Raw genomic sequence first — 13,925 nt, 5'->3', positions numbered from 1 at the left:
AACATAGTAACCCATTCCATCGAAGCTTCGCAGGAACATTCCATAGAATCCCAACAGTGCAGAAGGAGGCCATTCGTTCTGTCGCGTTTGCACCGGCCCTCTGAAAGAGCAACCTATCCAGGCCCACCTTATCCCTGTAATCCCACCCAACCTGCACATCTTTGGACACTGAGGGGCAATTTAGCACCGCTAATCCACCTAACCTGCACACCTTTCGACATTTTCAAACAAAATTTAACACTGACTCAAATTAGAAGCTCTATGGGCTGGTGACTGTAAGTTTAGTCAACGAGGTAGGTTTTATGAAGTGTCTTAAATGGAGAAAAGAAAATTTGAGAGGATGAGGGAGGAAATCACAGAGTTTGGGGCCTAAGCAGCTGAAAGCACGTCCACCAATGGTGGAGGAATTAAAAAAGTCTTTTGCATATATTTCCATTCACATTTCCTGCCTTGGCGGAAGCTCACTGTTTTACAACCCCATAACCCCGGGGCGAATTCAATAACTAGAACGCATTTGATGTTTAAACGTCCAGGAACACATTTTTTTCCATCGACAGGTTAAGAATCATGCTGACAAGCTTGAAGGGGACATGAAGAAAAACTATTGTGTATTTGTAAAAGAAATAGAGAGGCACCTTCGACAAAATAAGTTCAATGGATGTTACTTTGACAGGAGAGCAAAGGACAATAATCGACTCTGCACTCCCAATGGATGGTTTACTTGCCAGGTGAGTATTGGTTGACAATCAAATGGCATGCCACTCTTGGTAATGGTCTTATCCTAGAGCCTGGGCTTTTCCCTGTGTCCTGTCTGGATCCACTGCGGGCTAATCGATAGAGATTAATCACAATTAATCAACAACTCCATTATCGACGCAAAAGCAAAATATTGCGGATGCTGGAAATCTGAAATTTAAAGAAAATTGGAAATACTCAGCATGTTAGGCAGCATCGATGGAGAGAGAAACCGAGCCCTACAGGCCAATAACCTTTCCTCAGAACTGGGAAAAGTTAAACATATTGTACGTTTTAAGCAAGTGAAATGGGGGAGGGTGGGAAAAGAACAAAGTGGAAGGTCGGTGATAGGATGGAAAAAAATTAGAGATTAATTGAAGTGGAGCCAAAGGGAGTGGAAACGGGAATGGTAAAGAAATAAAAGATAGAACATAGAACATTACAGCGCAGTACAGGCCCTTCGGCCCTCGATGTTGCGCCGACCTGTGAAACCACTCTAAAGCCCATCTACACTATTGTCCATATGTCTGTCCAATGACCATTTGAATGTCCTTAGTGTTGGCGAGTCCACTACTGTTGCAGGCAGGGCATTCCACGCCCTTACTACTCTCTGAGTAAAGAACCTACCTCTGACATCTGTCTTATATCTATCTCCCCTCAATTTAAAGGTATGTCCCCTCGTGTTAGACATCACCATCCAAGGAAAAAGGCTCTCACTGTCCACCCTATCCAATCCTCTGATCATCTTGTATGCCTCAATTAAGTCACCTCTTAACCTTCTTCTCTCTAACGAAAACAGCCTCAAGTCCCTCAGCCTTTCCTCATAAGATCATCTCTCCATACCAGGCAACATTCTGGTAAATCTCCTCTGCACCCTTTCCAATGCTTCCACATCCTTCCTATAATGCGGCGACCAGAATTGCACGCAATACTCCAAATGCGTCCGCACCAGAGTTTTGTACAGCTGCAACATGACCTCATGGCTCCGAAACTCAATCCCTCTACCAATAAAAGCTAACACACCGTAGACCTTCTTAACAACCCTCTCAACCTGGGTGGCAACTTTCAGGGATCTATGTACATGGACACCGAGATATCTCTACTCACCCACGCTGCCAAGAATCTTACCATTAGCCCAGTACTCAGTCTTCCTGTTATTCCTTCCAAAATGAATCACCTCACACTTTTCTGCATTAAACTCCATTTGCCACCTCTCAGCCCAGCGCTGCAGCTTATCTATGTCCCTCTGTAACTTGTAACATCCTTCCGCACTGTCCACAACTCCACCGACTTTAGTGTCATCTGCAAATCTACTCACCCATCCTTCTACGCCCTCCTCCAGGTCATTTATAAAAATGACAAACAGCAGTGGCCCCAAAACAGATCCTTGTGGCACACCACTAGTAACTGGACTCCAGTCTGAACATTTCCCATCAACCACCACCCTTTGTCTTCTTCCAGCTAGCCAATTTCTGATCCAAACTGCTGAATCACCCTGAATTCCATGCCTCCGTATTTTCTGCAGTAGCCTACCATGGGGAACCTTATCAAACGCTTTACTGAAATCCATATACACCACATCAACTGCTTTACCCTCATCCACCTGTTTGGTCACCTTCTCAAAGAACTCTATAAGGTTTGTGAGGCACAACCTTCCCTTCACAAAACCGTGTTGACTATCTCTAATCAAATTATTCCTTTCCAGATGATTATACATCCTATCTCTTATAAACCTTTCCAAGATTTTGCCCACAGATTTGTCCTGATGAGGTGTGAATGGCATCCAAAAGCAAAACGAAGAAAAAAGCAAGAGTCAGACTGGAAAATGCAAATGAAACAAAGTGGGAGCAGAGAGTACAGTCTGGTTACATGTCTGTTCACGTTATATATTAATGATTTTGAAGAGGGAACTAAAAGTATTATCTCCAAATTTGCAGATGATGCAAAGTTGGGTGAGGGCGAGCTGTGAGGAGGATGCAGAGACGCTTCAGCAGGAAATGGACAGGCTGAGTGAGTGGGCATATGCATGGCAGGTGCAGTATAATGTGGGAATGTAAGGTTTTCCACTTTGGTAGCAAAAATAGGAAGGCAAATCATTATTTGAATGGGTGTAAATTGAGAGAGGTGGATACTCAACGAGACCTTGGTATCCTCCTGCATCAATCACTGAAAGGAAGCATGCAGGTACAGCAGGCAGTAAAGAAAGCAAATGGTATGTTGGCCTTCATGGCGAGAGGATTTGAGTATAGGAATAGGGATGTTTTACTGCAATTGGGCCACACCTGGAGTATTGTGTACAGTTTTGGTGTCCTTACTGAGGAAGGATGTTCTCACTATGGGGGGAGCGCAGTGAAGGTTTACCAGGCTGATTCCTGGACAGACGGGACTGTCATTTGAGGAGAGACTAAATCGGTTAGGATTATATTCATTGGAGTTCAGAAGAGTGACAGGGGATCTCATAGAAATGTATAAAATTGTAACAGGATTAGACAGGGTAGATTCAGAAAAAATGTTCTCGATGGTGGGGGAGTCCAGAATTAGCAGTCATAGTCTGAAGATAAGGGGTAAACATTTTAGGACTGAGGTGAGGAGAAATGTCTTCACCCAGAAAGTGGTGAATCTGTGAATTCACTACCACGGAAAGTAGTTGAGGCCAAAATGCTGTGTAATTTCAAGAAGGAATTAGATATAGCTCTTGGGGCTAAAGGGATCAAGGGATATGGGGGGGAAGGCGGAATCAGGGTATTGAACTTGATGATCAGCCATGATCATAATGAATGGCGGAGCAGGCTCTATGTATGTTTCTATGTATATATAAAATTGTTGAATTCAGTGTGGAGGCTGGAAGGCTGTAAAATGTTGAACTGAATGATGAGTTGATATTTCTTGAGCTTGGTTTGGGCTTTGTTGAAACATTGCAGGAGGCTGGGAGCAGAGAGGCCAATGTGAGAACAAGGTGGAGTATGCCAAATATTTCCAGCATTTTCTCTTTTTGCTCCGTTATTGCAATAAGTGCCAACTGGGTTGGTGGATGATGAACGATATGGACCTTGACCGTGATCTTTTTTCATCCTATATTCCCATGGAACGGTGGAAGGAAGTTTCAGTCAGTCATTCAAACTCGGCATGGTCGCACAGCACCAAGAACCCGGGTTCTATTCTGGCCTTGGATGACTGTGTGGAGTTTGCACTTTGTCACCGGGTCTGCGTGGGTTTCCTCTGGGTGATCTGGTTTCCTCTCACAGTCCAGATACGTGCAGGTTAGCTGGATTGGACATGATCAATTATCCCTGAGTGTCCAAAGATGTGCAGGTGAGGTGGAGTTACAGTGGTTGGACGGAGGAGTGGGCCTAGGCAAGGTTCTCTTTCGGAGAGTCGATGCAGGCTCGATGGGCCGAATGGCCTCCTGTACTGTAGGGATCCTATGGATTCAGATGAATGTTCCCAACTCAATTCTTTGATTGGATAATATCCTTGTAGTTCACACTCTCTAGTCCTGTTCTGATAATCTGACTTGTCGAGTCTGTCATACAGTGAAATGGCAATTCTGTGTTTCTCTGCACGTTTCTGGGCCAGAAGCAAAATATTCAAATCCTCCAGCCTGCAGCTGGCGACATATCAATACACCTGAAAGCACAGAATAACTATTTGGGCAGCACGGTAGCATAGTGGTTAGCACAATTGCTTCACAGCTCCAGGGTCCCAGGTTCTATTCCGGCTTGGGTCACTGTCTGTGCGGAGTCTGCACATCCTCCCCGTGTGTGCGTGGGTTTCCTCCGGGTGCTCCGGTTTCCTCCCACAGTCCAAAGATGTGCAGGTTAGCTGGATTGGCCATGATACATTGCCCTTAGTGTCCAAAATTGCCCTTAGTGTTGGGTGGGGTTACTGGGTTATGGGGATAGGGTGGAGGTGTTGACCTTGGGTAGGGTGCTCTTTCCAAGAGCCGGTGCAGACTCGATGGGCCGAATGGCCTCCTTCTGCACTGTAAATTCTATGATAAATTTTAAAGATCTGAATATCATGAAAATGAATTGAATGCCCTTTTTATAACTCTTAACATAAATGCTGTACATTCATATGACATTCGCAAACATTAGCTCTTTTTAGTCCACCCACCTCTGTTTTGATTTAGCAAGGAGTTTGAAAGTTGTATAGTTTTAAATTGACCACATAAATATCCTTGAAACAAATTTGATGATTAACTTGGGAGAACTACCAGCTCTGAATTTCCTGTCGTGCCCGAAAATTATAGCTGTCACCAGCAGAGGGCAGTACCCTCAAGCTTCCTGTGATATTCAGACGTAAATATTCTTCATGATGTGGAGATGCCGGCGTTGGACTGGGGTGAGCACAGTACGAAGTCTTACAACACCAGGTTAAAGTCCAACAGGTTTGTTTCGATGTCACTAGCTTTCGGAGCACTGCTCCTTCCTCAGGTGAATGAAGAGGTATGTTCCAGAAACATATATATAGACAAATTCAAAGATGCCAAACAATGCTTGGAATGCGAGCATTAGCAGGTGATTAAATCTTTATCTGGATCTGTAAAGATTTAATCACCTGCTAATGCTCGCATTCCAAGCATTGTTTGGCATCTTTGAATTTGTCTATATATGTGTTTCTGGAACAGACCTCTTCATTCACCTGAGGAAGGAGCAGCGCTCCGAAAGCTAGTGACATCGAAACAAACCTGTTGGACTTTAACCTGGTGTTGTAAGACTTCGTACTAAATATTCTTCGGCACTCTTTCGTAACCTAGCAACAGGAATAGGGTATTCAGCCCCTTAAATGCGTTCCATCATTTAATTAGGTCAAGGCTAATCTGTACAATGTTTACCGGGCCTTGCTCCATAACAGTGACTGCACAGTACCACAGCATGGAACACCAGCTCTATTCTGCTGCTCATAGAGAAAGCAATCCCAAGTCCAGTTGACGTGAGTGTAAATGTGGGTTTAGAGTTGGTGGATTTCGGGGCCCAAAATATCTTTCTGGGAAGGTTCAAAAGCACTTGGACAGTTTGGAACGCAGGTGACAGTGATGGAAATGTTGAAGTTTTTCAGAAACCTATAACCTGGAATTGAGTTTGATTCACCCTTCATCTCAAGAACTCCTCACTTACACTGGTCTGAGCTGTTAGACCAATTTCTGGAGGTGCATCTGCACACAGAATGCAGGAGCCGGTTAAACCCAGGAAACATCTAATGCTGCAATTGTGCATTCAGGCCAAGAACCCTGACAGCTTTGATGGCCGTAAGGCTTGCACTGTTATAAAGAACAAGGAAATTTTGATTTCACACAATATCAGCATAAATGTAAAAATAATGAAAAATTTGCATTTTATATGAACACATTTAGAATAGCAGGATATCAGAAAGCGTTTTGCAGTCAATAAAATGCTTTTGAAGTATAATCACTGTGGTCACCTTGTGGAGATAGTTCTCTGCCTTTGAAGGCAGCTCCTTGGTGATTATGATTATTCACTGAACCACGAGTGCTTTGACATTTTACCGAGGAAGGGATTTTCCAGTCCCGCCCGCCCCAAGACCGCAAATTCCTGCCCGAGGTCAATGGTCTGTCACATTGTCGGTCCCGCCCGCGGCAATTCCTACGGTGGGCGGGACAAGAAGATTTACCCCTATGGTTCAGGTGAGGAGGCAAGCCCTGGGTTTACCTCTGCTGGAATGGGGATTGTCCAATTGGTGTTAAATCGGATCCACATGCTGGCTGTGTAGGCAACTGAGCCAATTGGTGCTGCTGTCACTGTGATAACGACCAGATAATTCAGTTTTGGAGACCTCTGTGCAGACCTCCCGCGCTCATCTTTGGAAATCGAGTAACGGGCTCTTCTGTGCCTACGTGGGAGCACAGATGGGGTCTTGGTTCAAAGTCTCATCTGAAAGATGTCACCTCCGACAATGCTGCACTCCCCTCAGTGCTGCAGTGGCGTCAGCCGAGATTTTCTGCTGCAATCGCTGGAGCAGGTCTTGGATTTACAACCGTGTAACTGAGAGACACGGGGCACAGTGGTTAGCACTGCTGCCTCGCCGCGCCAGGAACTCAGGTTCGATTCCGACCTTGGGTGACTGTGTGGAGTTTGCACTTTCTCCCCGTGTCTGCGTGGGTTTCCTCCGGGTGCTCCGGTTTCCTCCCACAGTCCAAAGGTGGATTGGCCATGCTAAATTACCCCGTAGATGTGCAGATTAGGTGAGGTTACGAGGATAGGGCAAGGGAGTGGGCTTTGGTGGGCTTGCGGAGATAGGGCGGGGGTATGAGCCTAGATAGGATGCTCCTTTTGAAGGGTGGGTGCAGACCTGATGGACCGAGTGACCTCCATCTGCACTGTCAGGTTCTATGAGAGGCGAGAATGTTACCAACTCAGTCACAGCACATATCCATGTTCAATTTTCTTCATTCTTTTGAACGCACCAGCAGCACAGGTTTACGGACCAATTCAGGAGAACGGCAATGGTTCATCTGCTTCGTTCGGGCTGAGCCGGCTCATGGAGTTTCAGAGCTCACTTGCACCTCCAGCATAAAGTATTCACAAACCCTTACTCTTTAAACAAGAGCCTCAGCCAAACCTTCATTCAAGACTAAACAAGCTGTCAAGCTGGAATTTAACAGTTGAACCACTGTGCATTTTCAGGGGGCGTTCGATGAGGATCGCTGCAGCTTCATCCATTCCATCAATCCGTACGGTAGCAGGGAGAACAGAATTGTCTTTAGCACCTGGAACCTGGACCATGGGTAGGCGGAGATCTATGCATATTCTGTGCATATCTATGATGTACTTTCAGCCATTGCTTCTGAAGTTAGAGAAGCTGAAATGAGTTGTGGTCCTCTGCAAAATTCGAGGCTGCCATTTGTGCCTCTCAGTTTAAAAAGTGTTGTCTAATTTTCACAATAACTTTTGAGTTTTAACGTTCACATTTGATGTCGGAATCAAAAGCTATTTGTTAGAATTCGATTCTGAAAATATCCCTTTTCCTTTTTGTATTTTAGTTCCCTGATCATTTGTAAAGAGGAAAGAATATCCACCCTGCTCTTGCTCTCGTTCACTCTTAGTATTCCCTCACCATGTAAAGATGTGCTGCCTTTTATTCATTATTCACCTGTTGTCTGTCATTTGAATGAGCAATTTTATGAAAGGCAGTCGCTCAAGATGATAATGATCGCCACTATCATTCGTAAATTTAACATCCCTCGTTCAATCCTTTTCCACAGGATTGAGAAGAAACGGACCATTATTCCAACAATAGTCGATACTGTAAAACCGAAAATAGACGACAGGATGGTTGAACATTTCTACAGCCTCTTGTTTACGCTGGCCAACCTGAAGCTGGTTCACATTGTCTGTCACAAGAAAACAGAGCACAAACTTTCCTGTGACCCACCCAAGACCTGTACAGGAAAGAAAAGGAAGAAAAATAACCTGTTATAACTCTTGTGACTGGTACAGAATTAAGCACACTTTATCATTTTTATAACACGCATCATTTCTAGTTGCCTGAGTGCTGTCTGAGACGGGGGCTTTTTACTGTGTTGAGATAGATACAAGGGCCCAGATTTTCATCCCTGGGTTGGTTGCACGGGGATGGGATGATTCCGACTCTACAAACCCGGACTTTAAAAAGGGCAGGTTGGAGTTTTATTCGGGGGATGGGGTGCGGAGGTTGTTCGGTGGAGGTGTTTGGATTAGATGTTGGGCCTGGTGCCCGTGGAATGAGTGCAGAGGCGGGCTGGGCAGAAGGCGTGCCTCAGTGCTCCCGTACTTTGTTTAAGTTATTTTTTTAAAGTACGAAGCAAAAAATAGCCCTCCAGCCCTCAACCCCCACCCCCAACTCCCATGGCCCACCCGTGCCAACCAATGCCCATTCATGCCCCCAAACACTCCATGGTCCCTCATGGCCCCATGCCAATCTATGCCCCTTTACCCAACCCCTGTGTTAACTCATGCCATCCCATGCCACCATCGATGACCCTTTGCCTTTATTCCAATGCCTACTCACCTAGTATTCTTTGACAATGCTTTGAAAGTTCCAGTGAGTTTATGCACAATCGTGTTTACTTTTAACAATCCCAAAGGGTATCTTACCTCTCCCAAAGGATGCCTTACCTCTCCAAAAAGGTGCTCAGGGACCCTATCCTAAGGGGTGCCCTGGCTGTCCAAATGAATCCACCAAGTTCAGACCAGCTCTTACTTAGTGTGATCTGCACAAACCGGGTTTCAGACTCCTGGCCTCCCAGAGTCTCACTTCAGTGGAGGCAGCTGATGGTTTCGGTGGCGAGCTGCCTCTGCAAACCGCGCAGGCGTGAACCCCGGCCGGGCTCCAGTCCTGCCCCCGAGAAAATAGGAGAAGCCGTGTTGGTGAAGGGACTTCGAATTTTCAGCCACTTCTGGGATTTCCACCACAACAGACCAGCTTTCCTACGCAGTGAAAATCTGGACCAATATTTAATCCGTTGTCACTGCATAATCATGTCACCGTTTGGACCAAAGGAAAGTCCGATTTGTCCAACCGGCTCTTGTGTAGTTGTGCTGTGAACTCAAAATTGTGTAAACTCAAATGTTCCACTTTGACTTCTTAATCGATTCTGTTCATCTCTCTCTTCTAAAATACTTATATTGTTTTTAGTGTCTGGGATTGTTCACAGGGTAATGTGAAAAGTCTATAATTATGGTACATTTAGTGGTCGTGGACCAGTAACCCAAAGGGGAGTTCAAACGCTATCGTGCCAGTTTGAAAATTTGAATTTGTTATCAAATTGTTGTTAAAACCCTAACTAGTTCACTAATACCAAGTGAGGAAATCTGCTATCACGCCGTGTCTGGCCCTTATGTGATTTCAGCCCCGCACCGATGTGTCTGTCTCTTCACGTTCTCTGGTGGTCATGGATCAACACTACGTGTCAGCCTTGCCAACAACAATCAAGTCCCGACAATTAATTTTAAAACATGCATTGCCCAGAATAGTGAATGTACTCAGTCACGCTGTGTTGCAGCACCCACGACCACCTCACCCAAATGGCCCCTCTGCCAATATGTCTTCATAGAATCATACAGTACAGGCCCATCAAGCCTGCACTGTTTAAAAAAAAACCAACTCTAATCTACACTAATCCCACTTCCCAGCATTGGTCCAAACCTTGAATGTTATGACATTTCAAGTGCTCATCTAAGTGCTTTTTAAAGATTGTGAGGTTTCCCGCCTCAACCACCCTCACAGGCAGTGCATTCCAGATTCCCGCCACCCTCTGGGTGAATAGGCTTTTCCTCAAATCCCCTCTAAACCACCTGCCTTTCACCTTAAAATTATGTCCCCATGTTATTGACTCTTCAACTAAGGGGAACATATGATTTATATCCACCCTGCTCATGTCCATCATAATCTTATACACCTCTATCATGTCCCCTCTCGATCTTCTCTGCTTCAAAGAAAACAACCTAAGCTTATCCAGCCTCTCTTAATAGCTAAAATGTTCCATCCTAGGTACCATCCTGGTGAATCTCCTCTGCACCCTCTCTAGTGCAATCACATCCTTCCTATAGTCCAGAACTGAACACAGTACTCCAGCTGTGGCCTAACCAAAGTCCTGTACAGCTCCAACATAACCTCCTTGCTCTCATAATATATGCCACGACTGATGAAGGCAAGTGTCACGTAGGCTTTCTTAGCTACCCTATTAACCTATCCTCCTGCCTTCTGGGTTCTGTGGACAAACACTTCAAAATCCCCCTGTTCCTCTGAACGTCCTAGTGTCCTGCCGTTCATTGAGTACTCCCTTGGTGTGCCACTCCTTCCAAAGTACATCACCGCGCACTTTTCAGGGTTAAATTCCATCTGTCACTGATCTGCCCATCTGACCAATCTGTCTATATCCTCCTGTAACCTACGGCCTTCTTCTTCACTGTAAACCACCCGGCCAATTTCCATGTGATCTGCAAACTTACTTATCAGCCCCCCCACATTTTCTTCCATATCATTTTTATTTATCAAAGACAATAAGGGACCCAGCACTGAGCCTTGAGAATGATCCAACTTGCTGTTCACTCACAGAGATCCAACCTTGTGCATTGCTCCCTTTCCCTCAATATCTATGCATATGAATTTTTGGTCAGTTTATATAACTGACTTGAAGGATGAGGTTGAGTGGGAATCCACTGTAAACATCCTGAAATGTACAGTCAAAGAGGAGTTGAGCTTGTCAGCCTTCTCTCAGTGTGGAGCTCGTATGTTGGGAAGTGACTAAGAAGCAAAGTCGTATGTGTAAGAAAGTTTGGCGAGCTAACTTCGGCACCATTCATGCCTCAACCTAAATAACTGAATTACAGGGGTTGAGTTACAAAGAGGGATTACTCAAATTTAAACCTGTTTTCTCTGGAATTTAGAAGGTTAAGCGGTGATCTGATTGGAGCATTCAAGATATTAACAGGGAAAGACAGGGTAGATGAAGATAAACTATTTCCACTGGTTGGAGATTTTAAAACTAGGGGGCATAGTCTAAAAATTAGGGCTAGAAGGTTCAGGAGAGATGTTGGAAGCACTTCTTCACTCAAAGGGTGGGAGAGGTTTGGAACTCTCTCCCACAAACAGCAGTTGAAGCGAGATCAGTTGTTAATTTTAAATCTGAGATAGATAGGTTTTTGTTAAGCAAAGATATTAAGGGATATGGGTCAAAGGCAGGTATATGGAGTTAGGTCACAGATCAGCCATGATCTCATTGAATAGCGGGACAGGCTTGAGGGGCTGAATGGTCTACTCCTGTTCCTATGGATGGTGAAATCCAAATTGTTCAATAGTAAGGAATTACAGTCAGGGAATGCAATGATTTGTTTGGTCCCTTGGCATGAGTATACTAAAACCCATGTTTTCTTAATGTTGATTAGTAAGTTCGCGGATGACACCAAGGTTGGTGGAGTGGCAGATAGTGTTGAGGATTGTCAGAAGATATAGCAGGCTATAGATAGGTTGGAGACTTGGGCAAAGAAATGGCAAATGGAGTTTAATCCGGACAAATGTGAGGTAATGCATTTTGTTAGGGCTAACATAGAGGGGAAATATACCGTAAATAGCAAAACATTTAGGAATATAGAAAGTCAGAGAGATCTGGGCGTGCATGTCCACAGATCTTTGAAGTTGGCAACACAAGTGGACAAGGTAGTCAAGAAAGCATGCTTGCCTTCATTGGACGGGGCGTCGAGTATAAAAACTGGCAAGTCATGCTACAGTTGTATAGAACCTTGGTAAGGCTGCACTTGGAATATTGTGCACAATTCTGGTCGCCACACTACCAGAAGGATGTGGAGGCTTTGGACTGGGTGCAGAGGAGGTTTGCCAGGATGTTGCCTGGTCTGGAGGGTGTTAGCTATGTGGAGAGGCTGAATAGACTCTGGCTGTTTTCACTAGAAAGATGGAGGTTGAGGGGTGACCTGATAGAGGTCTACATGATTATGAGGGGCATGGATAGAGTGGATGGGCAGGCACTCTTTCCCAGGTTGAAGGGGTCAGTCACCAGGGGGCATAGTCTAAGGTCCGTGGGGCAAAGATTAGAGGAGATGTACAAGGCAGATTTTTTACGCAGAGGATGGCGAGTGCCTGGAACGCGTTGCCAGGGAGGTTGTGGAAGCAGATACATTAACGGCATTCGAAAGGCATCTTGACAAACACATGGAAAGGATGGGTATACGGCACAAAGAAGTGCTGAGGGTTTTTGTCAACGGTTGGTAGCATGACTGTTACAGGCTTGGAGGGCCGAAGGGCCTGTTCCTGTGCTGTATTGTTCTTTGCTCTTACAGAACTTTCATTAGGAATTGCTACATAGCAATCAGGGGCAGGGACTATTATTATTTGATTTTGTTTCCTTTCCAAGGTTTGTGATGTTGAAAGTCGTTATTACTATCCTGCTATTTAACAGAAATCAATTAATTCAATACAGAAGATTGAATCAAGGAAAGTCAGTCTGGCTCCACTCTAGTAGACGATGCACTTGTTCACTGAGACACAGAAAACCAGTGATAATGTTTTTGTTATGTTTTATAATTATAATCTATTTTTCTGCAAGTGTAGTTATTTCATTCTGTCCAGAAAGTATCACTTTTAATACCAAAAGTAATGTTGCAAACTTGTCCAATCCCCCTGTTGATGGTCTTTAACCATTCTTATGGATGGAGAGTTGTTTTTCGAGTGTTCTTGGTGTTTGTGATTTTTCTCATCATGCTACATAACCTCACATTGGACTGTAAAACCACATGTCTGATGTGTGTAATAATCAATATGAATTCCCATCTGTGCTTAAATTTGTATCTTTTGAATCATGTGACTTCTAATACAGCCCTCCAACCATCTCGACCTCATTGACAAAAAGGTCCTTGTGTGATTCTCAACACAAAGCCAGGTTCTGAATCATTACAACAGGTATCGAGGCCCGGAAAAATGAAAGACGATTCTGCACCTTGTGAAAAGAATGAAGTTTTAAACCAATCAATTGATTTCCATGTTTGCTGCAGAATTGATTTGCCTGAAGTCTTAGTTGCTGCTGTTATACTGAACGTAATGGGTTTGATTAAATGAATATTTAAAAAATATTTTGTATGCTGTTCATTTGGTTGGCACCTGTCTTCCTTTCCCCAATAATATGTGGCTACGTATAGTAACACCACAAACCCAGTCAGAATAGAGATGATTGGGTAAGGGGATAGTAGCATAGTGACAATGCCACTATGCCGATCGAGACTTGTATTCCAGGGACCAGCTCAAATCCCTCCATGACAGCAGCGGGAATTTAATTCAATTAATTAATAAAGAAACATCAGGAATAAAATGCTGGTCATTAGTAATGATCATGAAACTACTGGATTGCTTGAAATAACCCATCTTATTCACTAATGTGCTTTAGAGAAGGAAATCTGTTGCCCTCATGTAGCCTGGCCTACATGTGTCTCCAGGCCCACACTAAATGTGGTTGACTCTGAAATGGCCCAGCAGGCTATGCAATTGAAGGGAAATTAGGGATGGGCAATACATGCTGGCCTTGGCACTAATGGTCACCTCCCAAGAATGACTAAAAATAAAGTCCTCCATGCACACTGGCACAGTGCTGTCTCTCAACACTAGGGACCCGGGTTCAATTCCGGCCTCGGGTGACTGTGTGTAGTATGCGCTTTCTCCCCGGGCCTGTGTGTGTTTCC

General features: G+C 44.5%; 2 protein-coding genes across 8 annotated transcripts in view; one reads left to right on the top strand and one right to left on the bottom strand.

Annotated features, from left to right (window-relative positions):
* dffb (DNA fragmentation factor, beta polypeptide (caspase-activated DNase)) overlaps positions 1-13,316 on the top strand; it is a 52,500-nt gene extending 39,184 nt beyond the window's left edge. Inside the window, exons 5-8 of one of the 3 annotated variants that reach the window (XM_072478496.1) lie at positions 558-728; positions 2,673-2,768; positions 7,383-7,483; positions 7,961-13,316. In XM_072478496.1, the coding sequence (XP_072334597.1) occupies positions 558-728; positions 2,673-2,768; positions 7,383-7,483; positions 7,961-8,177 (585 nt within the window). In that variant the 3' untranslated portion in view covers positions 8,178-13,316. The remainder of the gene's footprint in view (positions 1-557; positions 729-2,672; positions 2,769-7,382; positions 7,484-7,960) is intronic. The other 2 variants (XM_072478497.1, XM_072478498.1) reach the window with 2 other exon arrangements.
* Positions 1-13,925, bottom strand: part of LOC140392826 (centrosomal protein of 104 kDa-like) — a 493,850-nt gene that overhangs the window by 325,259 nt on the left and 154,666 nt on the right. The window lies entirely within an intron of this gene.

The sequence above is a fragment of the Scyliorhinus torazame genome, chromosome 16 (genome assembly GCF_047496885.1).
Source record: "Scyliorhinus torazame isolate Kashiwa2021f chromosome 16, sScyTor2.1, whole genome shotgun sequence".
Classification (NCBI taxonomy): domain Eukaryota; kingdom Metazoa; phylum Chordata; class Chondrichthyes; order Carcharhiniformes; family Scyliorhinidae; genus Scyliorhinus; species Scyliorhinus torazame.
Note: the sequence above shows the minus strand (reverse complement) of the source record. Positions and strands in the feature narration are given on the sequence as shown.